At 36.8% G+C, this 26,421-nt stretch overlaps 1 protein-coding gene across 1 annotated transcript in view; it reads right to left on the reverse strand.

The window, feature by feature from the left end:
* The window catches only part of ARMC3 (armadillo repeat containing 3), a 101,289-nt gene that overhangs the window by 68,499 nt on the left and 6,369 nt on the right, over positions 1–26,421 (reverse strand). The window contains exons 3-7 of the mRNA XM_003930665.4: positions 16,382–16,499; positions 7,594–7,719; positions 4,197–4,265; positions 3,770–3,945; positions 1,300–1,494 (exon numbers count right to left, since the gene is read on the reverse strand). Of these exons, the coding sequence (XP_003930714.3) occupies positions 1,300–1,494; positions 3,770–3,945; positions 4,197–4,265; positions 7,594–7,719; positions 16,382–16,499 (684 nt within the window). The remainder of the gene's footprint in view (positions 1–1,299; positions 1,495–3,769; positions 3,946–4,196; positions 4,266–7,593; positions 7,720–16,381; positions 16,500–26,421) is intronic.

Raw genomic sequence — 26,421 nt, forward strand, 5'->3', positions numbered from 1 at the left:
GGTCCAGGAAGGGTAAACATCACCCAAGGTTGCTGCATCCTCTTCTGGGGTAAGCACTGGGAAATATTTGGTTGTATATGGGATAGTTGTATCATGTTAGGTGAAAGTATGATCTCATCATTGTCTTAATTCGAAGATCAATGTGATTTAAGATGTATATTGGTGCCAATTTGACAAGGAGAGAACTTGATAATGAATTTTTGTCAGGCCACAGTACCCAGATATTTGGTCAAATATTCTAGTTTCTGTGAAAGTGTTTTTTCATGAGATTAATATTTAACTGTAGACTTTGAGTAAAGTAGATTACCCTCCATGATGTGAGTGGCCTCACCTAATCATTTGTAGGTCTTAATAGAAAAGGATTGATCTACCTGGCCACAGAGGGAATCCTGCCAGCAGACCACCCCTGGACTCAAACTATACACTTTTCTGAGTCTTTAGCCTACTTGCCTAACCTGTAGATTTTGGACTTGCCAAGCCTCCAAAAGTATGTGAGCCAATTCTTTAAAACAACTACCCACCCACCCCTCCTCCAACACAAACCCATTGGTATGGTTTGGCTCTGTATCCCCACCCAAATCTCATCTCAAATTGTGATCCCCAGGGCAAATTAAGTAACATAATCCCCATGTGTCAATGGGAGGGACCTGATGGGAGGCGACTGAATCATCAGGGCAGTTCCTTCATGCTGTTCTCATGACAGTGTGTTCTCAAGAGATTAAAGTAGGGGCACTGGATCTGAAATCTGTTTATTACTATTTCAATAAAGAATTAGTGGCAAAAGACACTGGACATGTTTGGAAGCTATCTGAATCTCTCAAGTCAATTAAATGGCATTCAATAAACTGCTAGATGAGGTTTTATAATCAGGAGATCCTAGAAGGCACAAGTATTCTTAAAGTTTAATTAATTCCTAAGGAGCTTACTAGCAACCATGAGCATTTAGCTCCAATATTATCAAAATGTATGTGTATGGGAGGAAAATTATGCTTCTTGCTTTATCCTAGAGAAAACCATAATGCAGGTTAAAAGACTCACCCCAGGTGTTTCAGGAAATCAAGAGGAAGATCATAGACAAGAATTTAAGCATCTTAAGTGTGCTAAACCAGAAGACTTTTAAAATCAGTTCCAATGGGCCTCTACAATTAGCCTGATTTAAGCAAGCCAATAAACTTTCTATAGCAATAAGCAAATTAATCCATTACACCTAATACATGTTAAATAGAATAAAATTTCATTTTTGAACATTTGGGAGAGATACATTTCCTAATAGAAAGGCAGATGAATGAAATTAAATACCTTAGTTTCTAGGATCTTAATAAGATGGTCCAAGCCTTGATGGTCTCTTAGCATTGTTCGAGACTCTTTGTCATTTGTAATAACACCTAAGGTTTTGAGAGCCAACAACTGAATAACTGGATATTCTGACTTCAAGAGATCTAAGATAGGAGGTATTGCATTTAGTTCTTGAAGTGTAGTTCGACACTGAAAATCCTGCCACAAAATACAAATGATCAAAAAAATAAAATTTTAAGCAAAATACATTCTTAAGAACAGGGAAATTCCGTTTTCTAACAAAAGAGCATAAGTTATAATTTTGTCATCTTTTATTCCAAATTCCCTTCCAAAATAACTCAAAAATGAGAAATCTTTAAATTGGCATCACCAAAATGTTTAACTGTAATATGTACACATTATTTACAACAGAAAATAAACATCTATGACTTTTGTAGTATCTATTATTATGCAGCAAATTTCGATTAAACAGCATTATAAAATCTATGCATAATGAAATTCTTTTCACACTTGGATATACTTCTTTAAATAGTAATAAAATGAAATTATGGCATTGATTTCTTATCTCATTCAAATGGACTGTTTATGAAATACCAATTAGCATGCAGTACTGTTGACAAGCTCTTTGCATACAAATTTACAGCAGCTTTATTCAGATACACGACCTTTTTTAAAAACATTTACACAATCAAGGGGTCATTATAATCTAGACAGTTGTTGTGCCTATATGTCTATGATTTTGGTGAGTGAAAAAGTGGGTGGTTATGAAAACAAGCCATGAAGCCATGGAAAGCTCCCAAACTCTGTTAAGACATGACACCTTTAATCAAAACATGATAAATATAAAATGGAACTAAAGGTGGAAAAGGCTCCAATTAAAGCTTAGCTTTCTCCTGTCCATCCTTTTATTGATCTTTAATATGGAGCTTCCTTTAGACACAAAATTGTAAGCTGCTTTTTGTCATGGGTTGAATTGTGTCCCCCCAAAATATATGTTGAAGCCCTAACCCCAGTACTTGTTAATGTGATCTTTATGAAAACAGGGTCACTGAAGATGTAATTGGTTATGATGAGGTCATTCTGGAGTAAAGTGGGCCCTTAGTAGTAACCTTGTACAATTGATGTCCTTAGGAGAAAAAAATGACAGAGGGAGAGCTTACTGGGATGCAGCCATAAGCCAAGGGACTTATTCCATCCTTTGATGGATGGCCACCACCCAAAGCTGGGAAGAGGAAAGAAAGCATTTGATCTGGTCTCGGTGGGGGCATGGCCCTGCCGACACCTTGATTTTGGACTTCTGGTCTCCAGAACTGTGACTGTCTCTAGTATGAAGCCACCTAGTTTGTAGTTCTTTGTTACAGCAGCTCTAGGAAACTAATACACAGTTTTTAGCCGGTACTGCTGTTAAGAATTGTGGAGATGATGATTTTCATTTCTGCTTGATTAAAACAATAGGGAAATATAGCTCTAAGGAGTCTTGGGATTTAAAACACAAACACACTTAGAGAAATACTTCATCAAAGGAGGTAAAGCCCACGTGACTGGAGAAGGGAAAAAAGGGGCTAAACTTCCTGTTTAGGGTGCCTTTTAGGGAGGGAGGAGTGAGGGTGAAACCAGTGAGTAGCAAAAACATGCTGGGTCAGGAATTTTGCTTTTGCTGCCTTTTGATATGAGCCCATTTGTCTCTCTCTGCCTGGATATGTTGCCTCTCCATTAATCCTCCTCTTCACTCTCATTTTGGTATTTCCTACTCTCTTAATGGCCATTTAAAATTTGTGTCTTTCCATTTTCAGCTGATGTAAAGCTAATCACATGTGCGTGCTAATTGTTAAGGAATCTAAGCAGTAGAGAAGGCTGTTCAAAGTGTCAGGAAGCTGACCTGTGTGCATGAGGGTGTGTGTGTGTTCTGTGTTCCCGAGTGGGGGTGCAAAGGACAGGACTGAAGGGAAGGGGAAGGATGGCAGTTTCTTTCCATTACAAAGGAAAGCATCACAGTGAGGTAGCATCTATCTTGCTATTGTGGATAATGAATTCTATTCTGCATACTCAAATTATTAGATTTTTGGCAACAAGTAAGACTAAATCAACATCTCAGTACATTGTGTAGGGTACATATTAACATCCAATATGCTTAGAGCACCAGGGTTCAATCAATAGTAACTGCCCGGGTTCCCCATATTAGATTTCCTGTTTCAGAAGAAGTACATTTTATTTGCATGCCATTCTATTCTTTAAAAATAGAAATATATTTCCAAATACTTCTTCATGGGAGACAAATACTTAACAAACGTGAAAACTGAAAGATATCTACATCGCTTCCGTTATTTTTTCTCTGAATAATAAATACTAACCAGTAACAAGAATATCTAATGATGCATAACTGGTGAGTTTTTTTAAAAAGCGTTTTTTCTCTTTTTAATGGGAAAATCTAAAATTGGCTTTCATGAGAATACTTCTTAGAAATTAATCTTACCTGCACCAAGTTGTAAATGCATTCCATGGAATTCTTCTTTACATCTGGGTCTGGGCTACTCAGTAGTCTGATGAGCGGCTCTAATCCCCCATGTTCAAATATTTGCACTTTCCCGGTGTACTCTGCTGACATGTTTGCTAGACAAAGACTAGCAAACTCATGGATAACTACTTCTTCTGTGTATCAAAAATAAATAATACAAGTATGCCAACTGCTTATTATGCAACCACTACCTTAAAATACGCCTTGGAAACCAAAGCTCCACAAATTGTATCTTGCTTACAGCTCACCCTTTTTACAAACTCAAAATTGACCTGTGGTTTGAGAGATTTCAATAACAATATTTCATGAATGATTTTCAATATATAGTTTAATCAAGTGTAAAAAAAATTCTATTTTTAAAAACAGACATAGAATGCAAAGTTACCTTCTGGAGCAAGCTGAGCAATGACAGAATTCATGACGTCTAACTCCCTTAACAATTTTTTAACATCATCTGCAAAGGAAGAAACAGAATATTGATGTTTATTATTAATACTAATAGACTGGGTGCAGTGACTTACGCCTGTAATCCCAGCATTTTGGGAGGCCAAGGCAGGTGAATCACTTGAGGTCAGGAGTTGGAGACCAGCCTGGTCAACATGGCAACTCTACTAAAAATACAAAAATTCGCCATGTGTGGTGGCTTGCACCTGTAATCCCATCTACTTAGGAAGCTGAGGCAGGAGAATCCCTTGAAGCTGGGAAGTAGAGGTTGCAATGAGCCAAGATCATGCCACTGCACTCCAGCCTGGGCAACAGAGTGAGATCCTGTCTCAAAATAATAATAACTATAATGGCAATATCTACTGAACAGTCCCTTATGAGACAGGTAAGATGATCTGATTTTACAGATAAGGAAATTGAGGCTCCAAACCTCACAGCAAGTGGTGGGGCAGGTTTCATGCTCAAGTGGGGCTAACCGCACACATTCTCTAGCCTGCTTGTACTCCTCAATCATGAGCTGTACTTCCTTCTAAGACACTAGAAACAATAACCATGAAAGTGCAGAATGTGCCTGGAATGCACATCCAAAGAGTTGAGTCGCTGTGCCCTACATTTATTTATTATATATTAGTAATCTTTTTAGGTGTGTTGCTGGGAGGGTATTTTTAAATTTTGACTTTAATCTTGTACAGAGTGCAAATAAGAATTACCCAACCTATTTCAATTAATACATCTTGGTTTCTTACATCCAATTTGATTATTAGAAATGTCAAAAATGCTTAAAAGTAAGTATATTGACTTTCATAAAGTACATTTTTATACTATTTTTTGTCAGCCTAATTAAAGCTAGACAGATGTGCCTACGTGCTGTGCTCTAACCTCATAAGAGGTATTACAAAGTTTGTGTGTGTGTGTTTTCGTTTGGAGACAGGGTTTTGCTGTCACTCAGGCTGGAGTGCAGTGGTGTGATCACGGCTCCCTGCAGACTCAGTCTCCTGGGCTCAAGCAATCCTCCCACCTCAGCCTCCCAAAGCGCTGGAATTACAGGCATGAGCCACCATGCCTGGCCACAAAATATTTTTGTTTCTCAAATTCCATGGTCTGTAAACAGAATAAAACATAAGAAATCAAAACCCTTCCATTTTTTTGTTACAATTTTCCTTTTTTTGTTTTTGGTTAAGCATTCAATATGACACTAATATAGCATTATTACACAGGTAATCCTTGTGATAAATTTAGGAAGGTCCATAATTCAGTTGAGTACTGCCTTATTTCCCTTCTCTATGCCTCTGTTGCCTCAGATGTAAAGGAAATAATAGTACCTACCTCACAAGGCTGTTAGGATTAAATGATTTAATATATCAATAGCACTTAGTATAGTGCCTGACCCCTTGTCAGTGCTTTGTGTTAACTAGTATTGTTAGCATAGTCTAAGCTGGTGGGACATGCACTCCACCTTGACTGTCCTCATTCTGCTGCCATCTCTGGAAACACTCCCAGGCCTCTGCCTTAGGCACAGCCACCATCAGAGCTTGAAAAGTCACATCCTTCCACTAAGGATGCACAGAGCCCCAACAGCTTCTGTTACCGCAGCTACCGGCAAACACAGTCTCTGTAGCTGAGGTTGTAATGGCACAGATGCCACACAGAACCGCCCTTCCACTTCTCTTCCCAACTTCCACTCATAACTGTCCCTGAACATACTCACACCACAGTCCCTGCTGGACGTGGAATAAGGCCTCACTGTCATTATACCAGATCCAGGGAAAAGAGGGTGCAGCGTAGGCAGGAAGACTAGGAAAGAATCCGTGCTTGTGTTTTGCTGAGGTTATCTTAAGAGGGTGAAAGTATGGTTTTAGCCATGTGCCATGATAGGCACGTGTTTATTCATAGCAGCCTAAGTTTCATATTAGAATCCAGTCTCTACTAAGAGTGTCATTTAAAATTTATTATGAGTTAGGCTGGACACAGGGGCTCACGCCTGTAATCCCAGCAGTATGGGAGGCCAAGGTGGATGGATCACGAGGTCAGGAGTTCGAGATCAGCCTGGCCAACATGGTGAAACCTTGTCTCCACTAATAAAATACAAAAATTAGCCAGGCATGGTGGTGTGTGCCTGTAATCCCAGCTACTCGGGAAGCTGAGGCAGGAGAATTGCTTGGATATGGGAGGCAGAAATTGCAGTGAGCTGAGATTGTACCACTGCATTCCAGCCTGGGCAACAGAGCAAGACTCTGTCCCAAAAAAAAAAAAAAAAAAAAAAAAAAAAAAACTATAAGTTACAGGGTTTTGGTGGATGACTTAAAAACCACCATTAGAAAATGACAAGGAAAATATACCCTGTTAATAAGTCAGAGACTGCCTTTATTGGCATGGTTTTAGTCAAACTGATATTCTAATGGACATAATATCATCTTTTAACTAATATTATACAATCACATTATTATATTAATATGTTCTTTAGTATTATATATTATATATTAATATAATTATACAATATTATGATATAACATAATTGATATTAATCACAGTAATGTTAATTATGTACATATATGATTAATATTACATGTTACATACTATATATTAATATAATATTAATTATGTGACATAATATTCCAAGCAATAGGACTGATTTAAGAAGTAAATGCACTTAAAAAAATTTTTTTTTTTGAGGCACCGTCTCACTCTGTCGTCCAGGCTGGAGTGCAGTGGTGCGATCCCAGCTCACTGCAACCTCCACCTTCGAGGTTCAAGTGATTCTCCTGCCTCAGCCTCCTGAGTAGCTGGGATTACAGCCACCCACCACTATGCCTGGCTAATTTTTGTATTTTCAGTAGAGATGGGGTTTCACCATGATGGCCAGGCAGGTCTGAAATTCCTGACCTCAGGCGATCCACCTACCTTGGTAAATGCACATTTAAATTTATCTTTTGCAAAATAGAGTTTGCAGTTCCAAATCAGTTTATCAAAGCTCTTTAGGTTTTGTTCACTATGAAATACATATGAAATGTAACATACATTATAGGCAGGCAAATTACATCACACTAACTCAAGAAAAACTGCTTTTCATTTTAAGAGAAAATGATTGCTTTCTCAGCTTGTAGGACGACATCACCAACTCAGAGGAGTTTTTGCATGGATGTGCTTGCATATATTTTCCTGTTTTAAAATTATCCCTTAAAAAGTGAAATCACACATTTGCTGCATTATACTGATGTCATGTTTTTGTGAACATTAAAGTCAGTTTAAAACTGAAACAAATTCTTCAATGTTAAATTTAAAGGAATGATAATGCATTACATGGGATTATTTGATTATTTTTAAAAGTTGATACTTACTATTAGAAGCCAGGATTCCAAATATCATAGTAGCATTTCTTCTTACAATTTTGTCTTCATGGGTGAGCAGTTTAGTTAAAGGTTCCACAGCTCCAAGTTCAAGAAGGGTTGTTTTATTTTCCTCACCTGGCATCACATGTAAAACAAAAACCACACATGGATGTCATCGATTTCATCAGCATTCTGCCCCGTGCCATTCCAATTTCTTATTTGCCATTTACCTTTCACATTACTCTTGGCTTCCACTGGTAGAGCACAGGCATCCCGGACACTTCCTCCTCTCCCTTCCCCTGTTTACAAAGCTGGCTTCATCTTATCTTCAGTTCTGAGCTCACACTGCACCTTTTTGGAGCAGTCCCCCGCAATCACCCTGTCTACTGCTGTTACCGCATCCAAGTGCTTTTTACCTCTCTTTATCCTGCTGTATTTTTGTCATATCACTTGACAGCATCTGTGTTTTGCTTGCCTATGCCTTGATAACTCTCCATGATGACAGATACCCTTTCTGCCCTATTCTCTCCTACCCTTGGTGCCTAGCACAATGCCAGTCATGTAACAGGCACTCAATAAATACCTCCTTGAGTAATTAATTAGCTCTAGCCCCTTTTTGTAGATTGGATAGAATTGTCTATAGATGTCATCACATTAATTTTATGTGCCAAAGTGACTGAGCTAAGGGATGCACAGATAGCTACTAAAATATTATTTCTGGGTGTGTCTGCAAGGGTGTTTCTGGAAGAGATTAACATTTGAATCTTTCAACTGAGTGAAGATGTGCGCTCACCAATGTGAGTGGGCAATATCCAATCTGCTGAGGGCTTGAGTAGAACAGAAAGATGTAAAAAGGAAAAATCTTCTCTTTTTACGGCTGGGACCCCTAACTTTTCTTGCCCTGAGACATTAGAGCTCCTGTTCTCAGGCCTTTGGACTCTAGGACTTTACAGTAGCTTTGGCTCTCTGGCCTTAGGACAAGACTGAATTACATCCCCGGCTTTCCTTGTTCTCCTGCTTGCACATGGCTTTACTGTGGGATTTCTCAGCCTCCACAATCATGTGAGCCAGTTCCCATTACAAATGTTTTCATATATATCTACATATGTTTTATTGGTTCTCTTTCTTTAGGGAATCCTGAGTAATACAATGCAAAAGATTACTGTAATAATAGAGAAAACTGAAATGGAGGAGGAGTGTTTATGGGAACTCTACTTCTCATTTTTCTTTCTTTTTTTTTTTTTTTTTTTTTTTTTTTTCAGACAGAGTCTTACTCTGTCACCCAGGCTGGAGTGCAGTGGCATGATCATAGCTCTCTACAGTCTCGACCTCCTGGGCTCAAGTGATTCTCTCACCTCAGTCTCCTGAGTAGCTGAGACTACAGGCAAATGCTACCACATCCAGCTAATTTTTTTTTTCAAGTTTTTGTAGAGATAGGGTCTCAGAATGTTTCCCAGGCTGGTCTCAAACTCACAGATTCAAGTGATCCTCCTGTCTGGGCCTCACAAATTACTGGGATTACAGGCTCTACAAGCAACTATGCCTGCCCTCATTTTTCTATAAACCTAAAACTGCTTACAGAAAAAAAGTCTAGATTTTTTTAAAAAGATATTCTACAAATTGTGAGAAAAATTCTGCAAATACATATCTAATCCAGAAGTAAAGGATGTGTACCCAGAATATATAAAGAATTTCTAAAACCAAATAAGAAAACAACCAAATTTTAAAATATATATGAACAAATTATTTGAACAGATACTTCACCAAAGAGGATGGATGATGATGATAAAGTATGTTTTTCTCTACATCATTAGTCATTAGGAAAATGCACATTAAAACCACAGTGAGATACCGTTTCACACCACAAGGATTACTGTCATCAAAAAGATGAACAGCAAATGCCAGCTAGTGTAGGGAGAAATTGGAACCCTCAGACATTGCTGGTGAGAATATAAAACAGTACGAATCACTTTGGAAAATGGTTTGGCAATTTCTTTAAAAGTTGATGTACCCCTACCATATGACCCTGGCAAACTGTGGTAAATCCACATAATGGAATAGTACTCAGCAACAAAAACAAATACTATGATATGAATTAATCTCAAAATAATTAGGGTGAGTGAACAGAGCCAGATTATGTCATCTTGTATAAATCAAACAGATAGTTCTACCTCTTTTTCTAATCTATGAGAAAGTTTTTAACTACAAATATTCTGGATGTCTTTTATTTCTTTTTCTTGCCTGATTGCACTGGCTAGAACCTCCCATACAATGTTGAATAAAGATGATGATAGCAGACATCCTTCTTTTGTTCCTGATCTTAAGTGGAAAGCATTTAGTTTTTTTTTGTTTTGTTTTGTTTTGTTTTTTACCATTAAGTGTGATGTAAGCCATAGGCTTTTTTTGTAGATACCTTTTATTAGGTAGAGAAAGTTTATATCTATTCCTACTTTGCATGCATATTTTATCAGGAGTGGATGTTGGATTTTGCCAAAAAGATGGTTTTGCATGTATGAAGATGATCGTATGGTTTTTCTTTTTAAAAGATTTATAATTTTTTCTGATTGCTGCTATAATAAATAACAAATCTAGTGGTTTGTCAACAACACAAATTTATTATCTTATGATTTGGAAGTCAGAAGTCGGATACATATCTCAGTAGGTGAAATGCAAAGTGTTGGCAGGGCTTCCTATGCTCTTCGGGAGCTAAGCTCTATGGCAGAATCCATTTCCTTTTCTTTTCCACATAGCATTCCTTGGAGAGTGAACCCCTTTCATCTTCAAAGCCAAAAATCACACCCTTCTGACCTCTGTGTCCACCATCATGTCTTCTCCAAATGTGACTCTCTTGCCTCCATCAGCATTTTTTTCCCTTGTCATGTAACATACTATTTTCACAGCTTCCAGGGATGTGATATTTTCTGATGTAGATATTTTGGGGTTCTTTTTCTATCTACCACACATCATAAAATACCTTGATTGACTTTCAGATGTTAAACCAACCTTGCAACTGGGAAATAAGAGTCATTTAGTCATGATGTGTTAGCTTTTTATTTTATTTTATTTTTTATTTTTATTTTTTTGAGATGGAGTTTCGCTCTTGTTACCCAGGCTGGAGTGCAATGGCGCGATCTCGGCTCACCGCAACCTCCACCTCCTGGGTTCAGGCAATTCTCCTGCCTCAGCCTCCTGAGTAGCTGGGATTACAGGCACGTGCCACCATGCCCAGCTAATTTTTTATACTTTTAGTAGAGACGGGGTTTCACCATATTGACCAAGATGGTCTCGATCTCTTGACCTCGTGATCCGCCCGCCTTGGCTTCCCAAAGTGCTGGGATTACAGGCGTGAGTCACCGCGCCCGGCCAGCTTTTTAAATATATTGTTGAATTTAATTTGCTAACATTTTGTTTAGAATTTTATATCTATGTTAATGAGGCATATTGACTTGCAGTTTGGTTTTTTTTTTTTGGCCTTTTTCTATCTTGGGTTTACAGTAATGGTGGCTTCACAGAATGAACTAAGAAGTATTCCACCCTTTTCAATTTTCTGAAAATATTTATATTTAATTGGTATTATTTCTTCCTTAAATGTTTGGCAGAATTCACCAGTAAAAGCATCTGGACTTGGAGTTTTATTTGTGAGAAAGTTTTTAACTTCCAATTTCAGTTTTTGTAATATAGAGCTATTCAAGCTCTTTTTTTGTTAAGTGAGCTTGGAAATTTAGGTCTTGAAATAAACTTGTTCACTTAGTCTAAGTTGTAGAATTTATTGGTATTAATTTATTCATAATATTCCTCTTATCCTGTTAATATCTGTAGGATCTCTAGTGATGTCCCCTCTCCCACTCCTGATAGTGATAATTTGTCTTTTCTCTCATTTTATTTATCAATCCATCTGGAGGTTAATCATTCTTATTGATCTCAAAAAAAAACAGCTTTTCATTTTTATGGCTCATCAATTTTTTCTGTTTTCTGTCTTGTTGATTTATACTGAGATATCTATTATATCCTTATTATTACTAACTTTTGGGTTACTTTGGTCGTCTTTTTCTAGTTTAAGATGGAAGCCAAGGTTACTGGTTTCAGAATTTTCTAGTTTTCCAGTATAGTTATTTAGCACAATAACCTTCTCTCTAAGCAGTTTTATATCATCCTTCACTGTGTTTAAATTTTCAATTCTGATTTTTGTTTTGATTTCTTATTTGATTCATGAGTCATTTAAGGGTATGTTATTTACTTTCTAACTACTTAACAATTATCCAGAGTCTTCTGCATTATTGATTTCTTATTTAATTCCACTGTGGTATGAGAATATATTTTGTGTTATTGGAATAGCTTAAAATTTATTGAGGCTTATTTTATGGCCCAGAATATGATCTATTTGGATAAATGTTCTGTATGTGCTTGAAAAAAGTTGTGTACTCTACTGCTCTTAAAGTGTGCTATAAATATTAATTAGGTTAAATACACTGATACTGATTGTCAAATCCTTTATATCCTTATACCTTTGCTGTCTACTTGTTCTCTCATTTGTTGAGAGGAGCATTGAAATCTTCAGCTTTAATTGTTGATGCCTATTTTTCCTTGCATGATTAGCTTCATGTATTTTAAATATCTTACATTCAGTACATGACTGTTTAAGATTTTTTAGTCTTTTCATTAACTGATCCCTTTATCATTATAAAATGACCTTCTTTATCTCTGGTACTATTCTCTGTTTACTTTTATAATTTTAATATTTCTGTTATTAACTCTTGGGCTTTCTTTCGGTTCATGCTAGCATGACATGTCTGTTGTCATCCTTTTAAGTTTCTTTGTCTTTTATATTCTAAGTGCACTTCTTGAAGGCAGCATGTAGTTAACTCTTGCTTTTATCCAACATACCAGTTTCTTCCTGTTAATCAAGGTATTTAGGACATTTATATTTAATTTTTGATATGATTAGATTAAATCTATCTTATTTGTTTATATGTCCCTTTATTCCCTGTTTGCATTTTTCTTCATATTCTGCCTTCTTTTCTATCTATTGAATATTATTATTCCATTTTATTTTTTCATTGGCTTATTTAATATTATCCTTTGTTTTGTTATCTTAGTGGTTGCATTAGGATTGCAGTATACATCTTTGACTTATCACAGTCTACTTTCAAGTGATATTATGCCACTTCACATATGAGATCCTAACAATATTATACGTCCATTTTTTTTACCTTTCTACCTTGGGGCTGTTGTTGCCATCTATTTCACTTATACATATGTTTCAGGCTGCACAATATATGATTATTTCTATTTAAAATAATAAATTTACTTTCGAAGTGTTTCAAATAGCAAGAAAAAACATATATGTTGCCATTTCTAGCTCTCTGTATTCTTTTTTTTGTAAATCTATATTTACATCTGGTGTTACTTCTTTCTGCCTGAAAGGTCTCTTTTTAATATAAGTAGTAGTATAAATCTGCTGGTAACAAATTATTGTAGCTTTTTTATATTTGAAAATAAAACTTTATTTCATCAGTGTCTTTGAAAGATTTTTTTCCTGGATATGTAGTTCTGGGTTGAAAGTTTTTATTTATCTTTCATTCTTTAAACACTTTTGCTCTACTGACTTCTCACTTGTATGATATCTGATGATAAATCATCCTTATTTATAATTTGTTATTATCTCTTGTCCTTTGCTTATTTGAATATAACATGTTTTTACTCATTCTGGCTGCTTTTAAGATTTTTTCTTTCTCTCTAGTTTTGAGCAATTTGATTATAATGTACTGTGGCATAGTTTACTTCATATTCTTTGCACTTGGGTTTTGACAAACTTTTTGGATTCATGGACTTAGAGTTTGCATTAGATTTAGGGAAATTTCAGCCATTATTTCTTCAAATGCTTTTTCTGTCCCTGTCACCCTTTTTCAGAAACTCCAATTACACCTATATTGGACACATGAACTTTTCTCATACCTTATTGGATTTCTGTTCATCTTTTTAAAATGTATTTTTCACTGTCCTTCATTTTGGATACTTTGTTACTGTCTCTTCAAGTTCATTAATCTTTTCTTCTGTGGTGTTTATAATCTGAATTTATCCAAGCCTATATATTTTTCATTTCAGATATTGAAGTTTTTATCTCTAGAAGTGGTATTTGGGTCGTCTTGTAGCTTTCTGTTTTTATTTTCTAAACATATAGAATATAGTTGTAATTTTTAAATGTCTTTTCCTGCTAATTTTAACATCTGGGTCAATTTTGATGTATTGGTTGTTTTATATCTTATGCATTTTTTCTGCTTTTCATGCCTGGTAATTTTTTTTTTTTTTTCTGGATGCAAGACATTTTCAATTTTACCTTGTTAGGCAATGGCTATTACTGTATTCTTGAGATTTTTTCAGGGACAAATTAAGTTACTTGGAAACAACTTGATCCTTTCAAGTCTTGCTTTTAATATTTACTAGGTGGTACTAGAAAAATGTACCATCTAGAACTAATTATTTTTCATACTGAGACAAGACTCCTCTGTGTATTCTACATAGTGCTTCATGAATTCTGAGATTTCAGTCCGGCTGATGGGAACAGGTACTATTACTAGCCCTATGTGAGCACCAGACACTATGACCCCAATTCTTTGGGTGCCTCTTTGTCTGACTGTTTCCCTCACATGTACATGCTGCTCACAACTTTCCTAAAGACAAGAATGGGATCCTTTACAGATCTCCTGAGTTCTCCTTCTGTGAAACTCATTCCTCTCCTTTACTCTGTCCCAAAAACTCTAAATGCTTTTATCTCCCTGGACCCTCAGATTTGTCTTCTTAACTCAGAGAGTCCACCAGGTTACCCTTTCAAGTGCTATGTCCAAAAAATTCTCTGAAGTCAAAAATCTGAGGCAATCATAGGGTTTACTTCCTTTGATTCCCATCTCTCAGTGGTCACTGCCCTTTATTATCTGATGTTGATGGTCTTGTCAACTGTTATTTCATATATCTGGTTTATTTTCTTCATTGTTTCTACCAACAGAGTAAGTGTACTCTACCTTCACATATCAGGTCTGTTTCATTCATTGTTTCAGGCAGTAGAGTGGTCCATCTTGGCCAGAAGCCAAAGTCCTATCTTTTTTAACTTTAGAAAATACTACTAGTATAAAACATCAGACTTACAATTATTTCTGTATTTATTTCATATGAAATACATGCCTATCTAATTCTTCCTGTCGTGCAAAAAGAGATTACACATAATCAGATACATGTGACAGCCAGATGATATATAATAACTCTATAAGATTGAATGGGATTCATGCTGCCATAGATACACAATCCAAAATCTCCCTGAAATTTGACCCAGGATTCTACACCAACCACTCAAAAAGGTACAGTCCCTTCCAGAACCACTCTGGTTTACATCTGGATTCCCAGTGATGACCTGAGTGACAAAGCAAGGCAAGTATTGTAACCTTGGCTAATTGGAGGATTGGTTGTTCTCTCATTCAAGCTCCAACACAATATTTCAAGTATTGTTTATTTAAAACAAAATTGTTCCCATCTTAGTTTGAAATGTTTTATTAAAAAAAAAAAAAACAGTTACACTAAACTCCCAATTGGGGTATTTTGTACCTGAACCAGGATTTGTCTGATTTTAAGAATCAGTAGACTGGGGTTATGGATTTTTAAGGAAAATAACACAGAAATAAAGTGTCATTTTCATCACATCATATCAAAGGTACCTGTTGTCAATATGACTTACCACAGTTGATGGTTGTTTGTTTTTTGAGACAGGGTCTCATTCTGCTGCCCAGGCTGGAGTGCAGTGGCACAATCTCTGCTCATTGCAACCTCTGCCTCCCAGGGTCAAGCAGTCCTCACACCTCAGCCTCCCAAGTAGCTGGGACTGTGGGCATGTGCCATCACACCAGGCTAATGTTTTTATTTTTTGTAGAGGTGGGGTTTCACCATGTTGCCAAGGCTGGTCTTGAACTCCTGAGCTCGAGCGATCTCCCACCTTAGCCTCCTTAGAAGCTGGGACACAAGCATGTACCATCACAGATGGCTAGTTTTTGTATTTTTTTTTTTTTTTTTTGGTAGAGATGATGCTTTGCCACATTCCCATGGCTGGTTTCAAACTCCTGAGATCAAGTGATCCACCCACCTTGGTCTTCCAAAGTGCTGAGATTACAGGCATTAGCCAACATGCCCAGATGGTTGATGTTGATTTTCATCACCTAGCTGAGGTATTGTTTGTAAGGTTTATCCCTTGCAAGATTATTTCCCCCCATTTCTATATTTACTCTTTGGAAATAAGTAACTCTGTACATCTCCCACTCAAAGAGTGGGAAGTTATATTTCACCTCCTTGAAGTTAGAGTGTCTGCATAAACTGTTAGGAATTCTGCATGGGGATTTGTCTCTTCCCTTCCATTTATTTATTCATTCATTCGTTTATTTATATCAGTATGGACTCATGGATACTTATTTTCCACTTGGATTATAACCCAATACTATTTTACTATGTTGTTCTAATTGTCCCAGCCTTGACCATTGGGAGTTCTTTTAGCGTCTGTGACATTTACAATTTCTAAAACTACAATGAAACTTTCAGAATGATTGTTCTAGCCGATGACTAAATTACTCCTTAAGATTAAGCTAGGCACTCAGGGAGAGACACTGCTTTCAGTTAATGCATTAAATAATATTCTGGTTGTCTGAAATAATTCATCTGACAGCAAGTAAGTGAAAGACTAGGAAGAAAAGTGCCCATAATGTAGTAAATCTTTTTAAAAATTAATGAAATGGAAATATAAACAGAAAAAAATCCAAACCTTTTAAAGCAAATTTATAAATGGCTTCACATGCTTTAGCCAAAATGTCCTCTTCTGGAGAATGAAGCATTAACACCACAGTTGCTGCTTTCTTGCTTTCAATTATTAACGGATCAAACTGAAAGGCAGAAAAAAAACTATCAGGTTCACAAATGAGCTTTAAAAATCACATTAAAAATGAATGGGTCTTAAAACTGAAAGAGAACATAATCTTGCAAAAACGATGTGGTCACTGCCCAATAAGTGCACTGCAAAGTTTTTCATTTAAAAAAAAAAAACATCAACCGCTAGAGAAACAATTGTTAGCATTGGTGGCCTTGGAATTCCTGGGGTGTGGTGGGAAGAGCAACGTGTTTTGGAAGCTGACGGGTCTAGTTTCTCAATTTAGTCATGTGGAATCCAAATGACTTATGCTCCTTGAATGTCAATTTCTTTTTCTGTTTAAGATAATAGTACCTCTCTCAAAGGAGCGAGGAGAGGAGTAGGGGCGTGTATGGAAAGCACTTAGCACATCATCTGGCTCATGACAGATGTACATCAAATGACATGTCATCATGCTTACTCAATACACAAAGTCCTTGAGCACTGGTATATATTCGATTTTCTGACCATCTCAATAATCAATACTTGCTTTCTAACCACTAGACTCTAGAAAAGCAGGAATTACATATGTGAAACCATAAGAAAGCAGTAGAAAACAGCATATGACATAATGTAAAATTGAATAAAATCTGGGACAGGGGAAATGATAATACAGTCTGAAGAAAAAGTATAGGACTCTAAGAAGACCTGTGTCCTGAGAATTCATGTGTAATTAAAATGAGCTATTGTTCATAAGACATAGAGGCTTTCCGTGGTTAAGGAGAAAACAAATTATTACACTATTTTTCTTCCATTTCCAGAGACTAATAGAGGATGGAGTTCTGCTTAGGATAAAGTAAAAGAACAAACAAAAAACCGGTATTTCAAAGCTTTAGCTGGTACTTTGTGTTGGCTTTCCTATATGGACATCTTACTAAGATATGGAATATTTTTAAGATCGTTTCATTTTACATAGAGAATGGAGAAATGCATTACTCTGATTACTCCAAGGATACATAATTTTGTAAGTTTGGAAGAGTAAAGAAGAAAGAAGATGGCGAGAAAAAAATGACCTGAAAGGACAGAGCCAGGATAAAACTTCCTCCTTGGAGGAGACATGGCTGTTAAATTTCAGAACAGCATCGTCTAACATCCAAAGTAAAGCCATTGTTTTTCTATGGCTCCCTCTAGACTAGAAGCTATAAGAGTTACAAAAGTCTTGTTTGTTCTTAAACCACTTACACTCTTTCAGAGAATACAAATCTTCAGTAAAAAGTCAATTGTGTACACCAGGTTTGTGGCTTTTGTATTTCTAGTGACATGATCCAGTGAGAAAAAGTGGCCTCTAGCTGAGCCAAGAGCAATGGTTGGGATGCTGGCTGCAACAGTGATCAGGAGCGCAGAAGGCCCTAGAAATTCACAGAACTTTTAAGGGAGGACTTCTGAATGTAGTTGGGGTTTGGGGCTTGAGAACCATCTTATTTAGATATTAAAGGGTAGCCCCAGAATGTCCGAGGACCTCACATCACCCAGGTGATACAGCTGACCATAGTTTTTTTAATCTAAAAAGTTAGGAAGCTGAATTACATAATCTCCTCCAGATAAAACATTTTAGGATTCTATGAAGTACAAAACACATGGCAGGGACAATAAACACTATGATGAGAATGGGGAAATGAATTTGAAACTGGGGTAGATAGAGAAAGCTCCATGGACATGGTAGAATTTAAGATAAGATTTGAAGAACAGATAAAATGGGACGGATGGCACTAAGAAGGAAGGATATGCAAATGGAGAAGACTACATAAGATGGTTTAAAATAGGAATAAATGTTTGTTTATTGTGCATAAAATACTAGCTTGACCAAATAGAAAATATACAAGAAGCAGCAGAAATTATATTAAATAATAAGAAAAAAAGACTTTAGCAAATGACCTATACCTTTCCTTCTCCTGTTTATTGAGGATAATCAACAAAGGTCCAAGGGAAAAGAATTGTGACTCTGGAAGTTTATATCTGGCTAGGTTATCATTTGATGTTTGGGCATTCACAAACTCAAAAAGTATATCAACCATATGATCTTAAATTGCTCAAGCAAAATCTCCAGCCAAACGTGGGGAGCACCAAAACATAAAAACAATTGTGGTGGATCAATAAATACCAAAAAAAGTATTTTGCTAAACAGCTTTCTAAATGTTGCAAATCATAATTTTTTTTTTTTTTTTTTTGAGAAGGAATCTCACTCTATTACCCAATCTAGAGTGCAGTGGCATGATCTCAGCTCACTGCAACCTCCGCCTCCCCGGGTTCAAGTGATTCTCCCTGTCTCAGCCTCCCAAGTACCTGGGATTACAGGCACCCACCACCACACTAATTTTTGTATTTTTAGTAGAGACGGGTTTTTGCCATGTTGGCCAGGCTAGTTTCAAATTCCTGACCTTAGGTGATCCGCCCACCTCGGCCTCCCAAAGTGCTGGGATTACAGGCATGAACCACCTGGCCCAGCCAATGCAATTCTTAAGAAAGGATTCCTGAAGTGATAATGATTTGTAAGGAAAAAAAAAAAAGCAAACTAATAGTGGCTTGGAATTAAAACTGAGATTTTTCTTTTCAATGAAACAGGTAAAGGAAATTATTGGTTTAAAGAAAAGGAATGTTGCTTAGCTATTATTTATTTTTACATTAATAGAAAAAATGCAGGTTAAAATATGTGTATTTAATAGTTAGGCTACCAACAAGTACACAAACTTCCATATTGCCAGAAAGAATAACACAGGAAAATTGCTTAATTCAGAAAAGTGATGGAAAATACTAAAGAAATTACAAGATGAAAACATAGCAAAGAAAAACCAAAACTTCAAATAAAATAGGAATAAAATCAAATATGTCAGTGATCAAAATAAACATCAGTAGGGTAAATAAACCAATAAATTGGATTAAAAAGCAAAATCAACTTCCCCGTTGATGTTAGCGGGTATTTCTTCCACTTGGCCTTCCAGAATATTAATTCAGATCTCTCCAGCTAAGATACAGAACGTTTTTAGAATCTCTGAAGGTTTCCTCACACACCTTCCCTAAGCCACCCTGCCCCCATGAGATGTAATCATTATTCTGACTTTTAAAGTAATCACTTAAAGTTCCAGTTTTGAACTTCATACACATGGAATCATACAACATTCTTTCATGTTTAGTTTCTTTAGTTCAATGTAATATCTGTTGCAATTCTTTGAAAATTTTGCCTATATTACTAAGTCATATTTCGTATAGCTACGTAATACATTCCATTATGTAAATATACCAGTTTGGGTTCTTTTCTTTCCAGTTTGAGGAAATCATAATGCAAGCCACAATGAATATTCTTTTACATGTCTTCTTGTGGATATATACGTTCATTTCTCTTGATATGTATCTAGGAATATAATTGAGGAGTCATAGGGGAGACATGTATTTCCCTTTGATAGGTAGTTTTGAACAGTTTTTCAAAGCGGTTTTTATCAATTAACATTCCCTCCAGCTGTGAATGAGAGTTCCAGTTGCTCTACATCCTCACCAACACTTGTTATTATCAGTCTTTTAAATTTGCCTTTCCAAAACTTTTAAATCATATTTTTTAGTTCATCTGCTTTTCATAGTTATTGTAGGTGAAGAAATGCCTCCTGCTACATGCTACCACTATATCCTAGACAGAAGAGAAATGTTCTCATTACTTTTTCAAAGTTCTCTCCTGTCTCTTTTGCTAATTCTCATTCAGTAGCATCCATCTATCATTCAGCTTTGTCTTCTGCTATGATGCTTAAGAACCCATTAATTTTTCTCTGTCTCCCTACAGATGGGTTTCCTGCAGCACTCACAGGCTCTGAGGGGTTCTTGGTAGCCAACTAGCAAGTGGTGAAACATACAGATTGATTTTTTCAGCTACTCCCACTACAGATTCTTCAATTGCATTTGGATCCCCAGTCCCTCTCCTTCCTCTCCCTTTATCAGCTTTCTCCCTTCTTCCCCTTTTAAGTTGCTTTGATTAGATGTTCTATTATCTGAATAACACCTCTGCTAAACCCTAAACCTCCTCGTTTCTCTGTTTTTTTCATCAAATTAATCTTCCAAAACCCAAACCACACATGAACACTAGCATTTTCTTCTTTGCATTTGTACCCAAGTGACCAACCATTCTCAAAAAATGTTTAACTAGAGGAAAATTAGTATCACTGTAAATTCATGACCAGCAATTGAGAGGGCCTCACTGCAAACCGGGTTTCTACATTTCTCTTGTAAACTTGATTTTTCTCAAGCGAACAAAATGATTTCAAACATTTTTACTATCCTTGAACATTTAACCTTCTCACCTCCCTACTTTCTTTCCTCTTCACCCAGCAAATTTTTCAGAGAAAATAAGTTACTAGATGGAAACTCCATCAACTTTTAACTTGCAGATTGAAATCTGCCTATATCCGCACATGTTATTCTATTACATCTATTACCAAGGCCAATTCCTAATAGGTGCTTTGGCTTTTTAAATCATTGACCTTCATTCATTAATTCATTCATTTAATAAACATTTATCAAATCCATATTAAGTGCCAGACACTAAGAATAGCACATTAGATAACTCAGTCCCCTATTCTCACAGAATAGACACATTTTCATCTTACCATATATTATTAATTGTCCCTTTTGTTTCATGAGTAGTCAACTCCTCCCTGTCAACTAAACTCTTCCATTACTTCTTTTGAATCCAGCTTATAGAGGGCCAATTTAGATGTAATGCAATGTAGTTATTTCCAGTGTAAGTTAGATACATTCTGAGGAGTATATACATCTGTATAGAATTTTAAGAAACATATACGTCTGTATAACCGGCCACTCCAAACAATATGTGAAAGTTTCCATGCCCCAAAACATTCTCTCCTGCCTCTTTGCAGTTGATTCCCCTTTGTATGTCTGATCCCAGACAACCACTTATCTCCTTTCTTTCACTACAGATCAGTTTTGCCTGTCCTATAATTTAGCAGTAACAAAATTACTACATAGGGACCCTTTGTGTAGGCTTCCTTCATGTGGCAGAATATTTTTGAGAGCCATGTTGTTTCATGGATCTCATTTGTTTTTACCTTTCTTTTTACTGCTGAGTAGTATCTCACTGTATGAGTATGTCATGATTTGTTTATCCATTCAACAGTTGATGGACCTCTGGGTTGTTTCAGTTTGGAACCATCATGCATGAAAACTGTCATGCACATTTTGATACAAGTCTTTCTATAGACGAATGTTTTCTCTTGAGAAAATGCCTAGAAGTAAAATTTCTGGCTTGTCTGACAAGTGCATGTTTAATTTTGTTAGAAAACATAATTTCTGTCTGGGTACATTGGCTCATGCCTGTAATCCCAGCACTTTGGGAAGTTGAGGCAAGAAGATCACTTGAGGCCAAGAGTTCAAGACCAGCCTGGGCAAGACAGTGAGACCTTGTCTCTACAGAAAGTTAAAAAAAAAATTAGCCAGGCATGGTGGCATGCACCTGTAGTCCTAGCTACTTGGGAGGCTGAGGTGGAAGGATCACTTGACCCAGGAGTTCAAGGCCACGGTGAGCTACAATCATACCGCTGCACTCCAGCCTGGGCAACAGAGTGAGACCCTATCTCAAAAAATATATATAGGTATATAATTTTTTTCCAGAGTATTTCTACCATTTGCCTTCCCACCAGTGATGTGTCTGTACCCAACATAGTACTTTCATCTCTTCAGTTACTTAGGTCTTCCTTAATTTGTCCCAGGAATGTTTTATAGTTCTCAGCATATAGGTATTGATTTTATTTTGTTAAACTTATGTCTGAGTCTTTCATAGTTTCTTATGCTATTGCGTGGCCTTTTTTTACCATCATGTTAATAACATGATGAATAACATGGTGAATAACATTTAGGACCATTTAAAAAATAAATCTTTGTGTCATTATAAAATGTCCATCTTTTTCTCAGGTAATGTTCTTTGTCCTGCAATTGAAATATATTTCGTCTGGTATTAACATAGGTGCTCCAGATTTCTTATGATTAGTGTTTGCATGGTGTATATTTTTTTCCATGTTTTTACTTTTAATTTGTGTGTACCTTTATATGTAAACAAGGATTCTTATAGACAGTTTAGAGTTGAGTCTTGCTTTTTTACTCAGTTGGGCAATCTTTCATATTTTATTGGAATATTAGGTTATTTATATCCAATGTGGTTATTGATAAGGTTGTGTTTTAATTGATCATCTTGCTATTTTCTCTTTATCACATTTGTTTCCTCTTCCTTTTATCCTTTTTTCAGGTAATTGGATTTTTTTAGTATCCCATTTTACCTCCTCTATTGGCTTATTAACTGATTTTCTCCTGGTTATAGGTCACTTTTTCCTTATTTGCATACCTAATAATTTTGTATTGGATATTGGACATTGTGAAAATTATGTAGGTGAGCATCTAGATTCTTTTAGGGGCTGCGGGAGGAGGAGTGTTCCTTAAAAGTTACTGGATTTTGTTCTGGCAGGCAGTTATCTTACTTATGGATCAGGTTGATTATTTAAGGCCTGTTTTTAATCTTTAGTAGGTACGACAGGACTAGAGAAGCCTTTACTATAGGGCTGGGTAGTTTAGCCACACTATTATTAAGGCATGACTTTTCTGGGTACTCTCCTTAGTGCCCCAGGTATTCAATAAGACCCTCAATGCCTTCCAAGCAAATTACAGTGCCTCCCAGACCAGTGTGAGCTCTAGAAAGGATTTGGCTTATGGCACCCTGAGAGTTGCTCATGCACGTCCTTCACCATGTGGAGTTTTACCCCATACAAACCAGAATTTAGAGAATCCAGAGGACTATTAACCAGATTTCTGGAGCTATTGTTGTTTGTTGGTCTCTTCTTTTTGGTACTCCGCCCTGCAAACTGCAGCTATCTTATCCTCCCTGGACTTTGATTCCTTGAAAGTCTTTTATTTTAAAATAAAAACCAACTTTCCCTAGATAGTAGTCATCTGCTATGCACCACAGTACCACATTACCCTTCTTTGTCTTTTACAATCGAAACCTTATGAATCTATACTTTATACACTCTCACTCCTTACTGCACATCTCTAATCTGACTTTCGCCCTCATTAACTCACCAAAATAGTTCTCACTAAAGCCACCATCTAGGAACAGCATGCTACATGTCACCCAGGACTTCCTGAGAGTTTTATTTCATTTCTAACAAAAATAATAAAAGAATACCTGAAACTATAGAGAGCTATGGTATGTTTACTTGTCAGGCCTCCATCTCTCTGGATACACTTTTTATTGTTTTTATTCATGGTGATTTGGGAGTTGAAATTCCTTGGGTGAGTGGGCTTGCTTGCTTGTTTTTCTTTCTCTTCTTCCACCGCTATTATTTTTCTAAACTTAACACACTGCATTACGTCTTTGATTTACCTGTATACTTCAGTATGTTGTACTTCTGTTCACTCTGTTGCCCAGGCTTGATCTCTCAACTTGTTCCTTTCTCACGCTCCACATCCTACCCATCAGCACATCCGGCTAGCTCAGCCTTCAAGGCACATCCTCAGGTTGGCCACATCTCATCTTCTTCACAGTGACCTACCTCTTGGGTCCCAGCTGCCATTAGATGTTAACTGCATTACCGTAACAACCTGCAAACTGGTCTTCCAATTTTCACATTTCTCCCACCATTGTGGGAGAATGATCTTATTTTTCATTTTAAATACAAATCAGATTATCACTAGTCCTCTCTGTAACCTTCCAACGAATTCTCCTTTTTGCACATTAGGAAAAACTCCCACTTGCTTAATTAACATAGCCTGATGCCCTACGTGGTCGCCACCATCTCGCCATCTTTGTGACCCCCTCCTACACCTTGCTCACTAATCTCCTGCCATACCCACCTTCCTGGAATTCCTCAAACACACTGCATAAGGCTTTAGTTACTGTGGTCTGGCTGGGGTCCTCTCCCAGATATTTGCACAGAATACCCCCTCATTTCATTAAGTGTGTTTAGATTAAGATCCCACCAAGAAAGCCTGCCCTGACCTAGATTCTATTTAAAGAGGCCCCATCACACTCCTTATGTATCCTACTTTATTTTTATTCATTGATCATCTCACTACCTGAAATGTATTATTATTAGTTGACTGTTTTTCCCACTGTAACATAAGCTGCCTTGGGGCCTGAACTTTGCTTTTTCCCCATCTTTACGCCCAAGATGTAGAAGAATGCTTGCGTATGGTATGCACTCTGTATTTGTCCAGCAAATAAATACACTTCTTTAGGCAAAGGACCATGCTGTTTTTCTGTCTCCATCACCTGTGAACAATACCTGGATGATGGAAGTACTTGGAAAATGTCTGTAAAGGAATGTACGTATTAAAGTTCTCCTGGAAATTTTTTTCTATGCTTGTGGCCTTAAAGTGCCTTAACTGTGTACTGTTAGCTGATATCAGGAGAGAGTTCTCTAAATCTGAGGTCCATGAGCTAGCAGTAGGCTTCAGAGTACATTGTGTACCTGAAATTATATGCAAAAGTACATTGGAGTACATTTCAGTGGGGAGAGGCTCCGCAGTTCCCAACCTGCCTTCATAAAGCTCCTTGGTTGCCCCGCAAACTCCTAAGAACCACACAGCCTTACATCATCTTCACTACATAAGACACTTTCCCTCACGTCCCAGCTGGCCATCTTCTCCACCAACCCCCATCCAAAACAGATTTCCCTTCTGTCGTGGTGGAACTTTCACCCCAGAGACCTCTCATGTTTCTATATTTTTAAAGCTGATTATGTAAACGTGTGAATAAAGATACTATGGTTAAGCATGGGTATGTTATAATTGCCACAGAATAATAAGTCTCAGAGGAGTAGGTAGAGTACACAAAAATACATTTAAACATAAGCTTTAGTAAATATTTAAGTCACATGTGGTTATTTAAATGTGAATCTATAGTAATTAAAATAAATTTTAAAGGCCAGGTGCAGTGGGTCATGCTTGTAATCCCAGCACTTTGGGAGGTCTGAGTGGGAAGATCTCTAGAGCCTAGAGTGGTGACATAGTGAGACCCTGTCTCTACAGAAAATCCAAAAATTAGCCAGATATACGGGTGTGTGCCTTTAGTCCCAGCTATTCAAGAGGCTGAGTAGGGAGGATCACTTGAGCCCAGGAAGTGGAGGCTGCAGTGAGCCATGATTGTGCCACCACACTCCAGCATGAGAGACAGAGCAAGATCCTATTTCAAAAAAAAAAAAAAAAAGAAAAAGAAAAGGAGATATGGGATATGAGAAGCTTAAAGGGAAGCTTGAGACTGTAAGCATTACAGTCCAATGGGCTCTCAAAGGAGGAGAAATACTGGTGTTTGGTAGAGAGTAGAGAAACTTTGTGCGACATTTGTTTCTCCTATAGAGCCTGCACCATTAGAGTAATTTTTAATTAAAAAGGGCACTGAAATTGATAGCTATACCAGAGTGCCACATGATTAAATAAATAATACTGTGCTGTCATTACATATCTCATCTACTTTTCCGTGAGGAAGTCACAGTCACCAACAAGCTTATTGATAAATTATAATTTCATGCTCTGTACAAAATAAATGATAAAATTATTTACAAAAAGAATGAAAGAAAATGGAAGCATTTTGGCTAAGCTTTGAATTTTAAGCCCAGTCAATTTGAGTGGCCATATGCTTCTAGAGATATTTTTATGTCTCTGTTAAGGAATAATACTGTCTAGAATAGTGCTGTCCAATGGAACTTCAATGATAAAAATGTTCTGATTCTGTGCTGTCCAATATAGCAGTCACAGGCCATTTATTCATTTTTAAAAGTCCATAGTAGTGTTGCCAGTTTATGACAGAGAATGAAAAGTTGAGTTCTAAGATAAAGGAGGTTCAGGAAAACAAGCCCCAGAAGACCTCACTGTCTTTCCAGGAATTAGATTTGGTTGTACAGCTAAGGGGC

Source organism: Saimiri boliviensis, chromosome 8 (genome assembly GCF_048565385.1).
Source record: "Saimiri boliviensis isolate mSaiBol1 chromosome 8, mSaiBol1.pri, whole genome shotgun sequence".
Lineage (NCBI taxonomy): Eukaryota > Metazoa > Chordata > Mammalia > Primates > Cebidae > Saimiri > Saimiri boliviensis.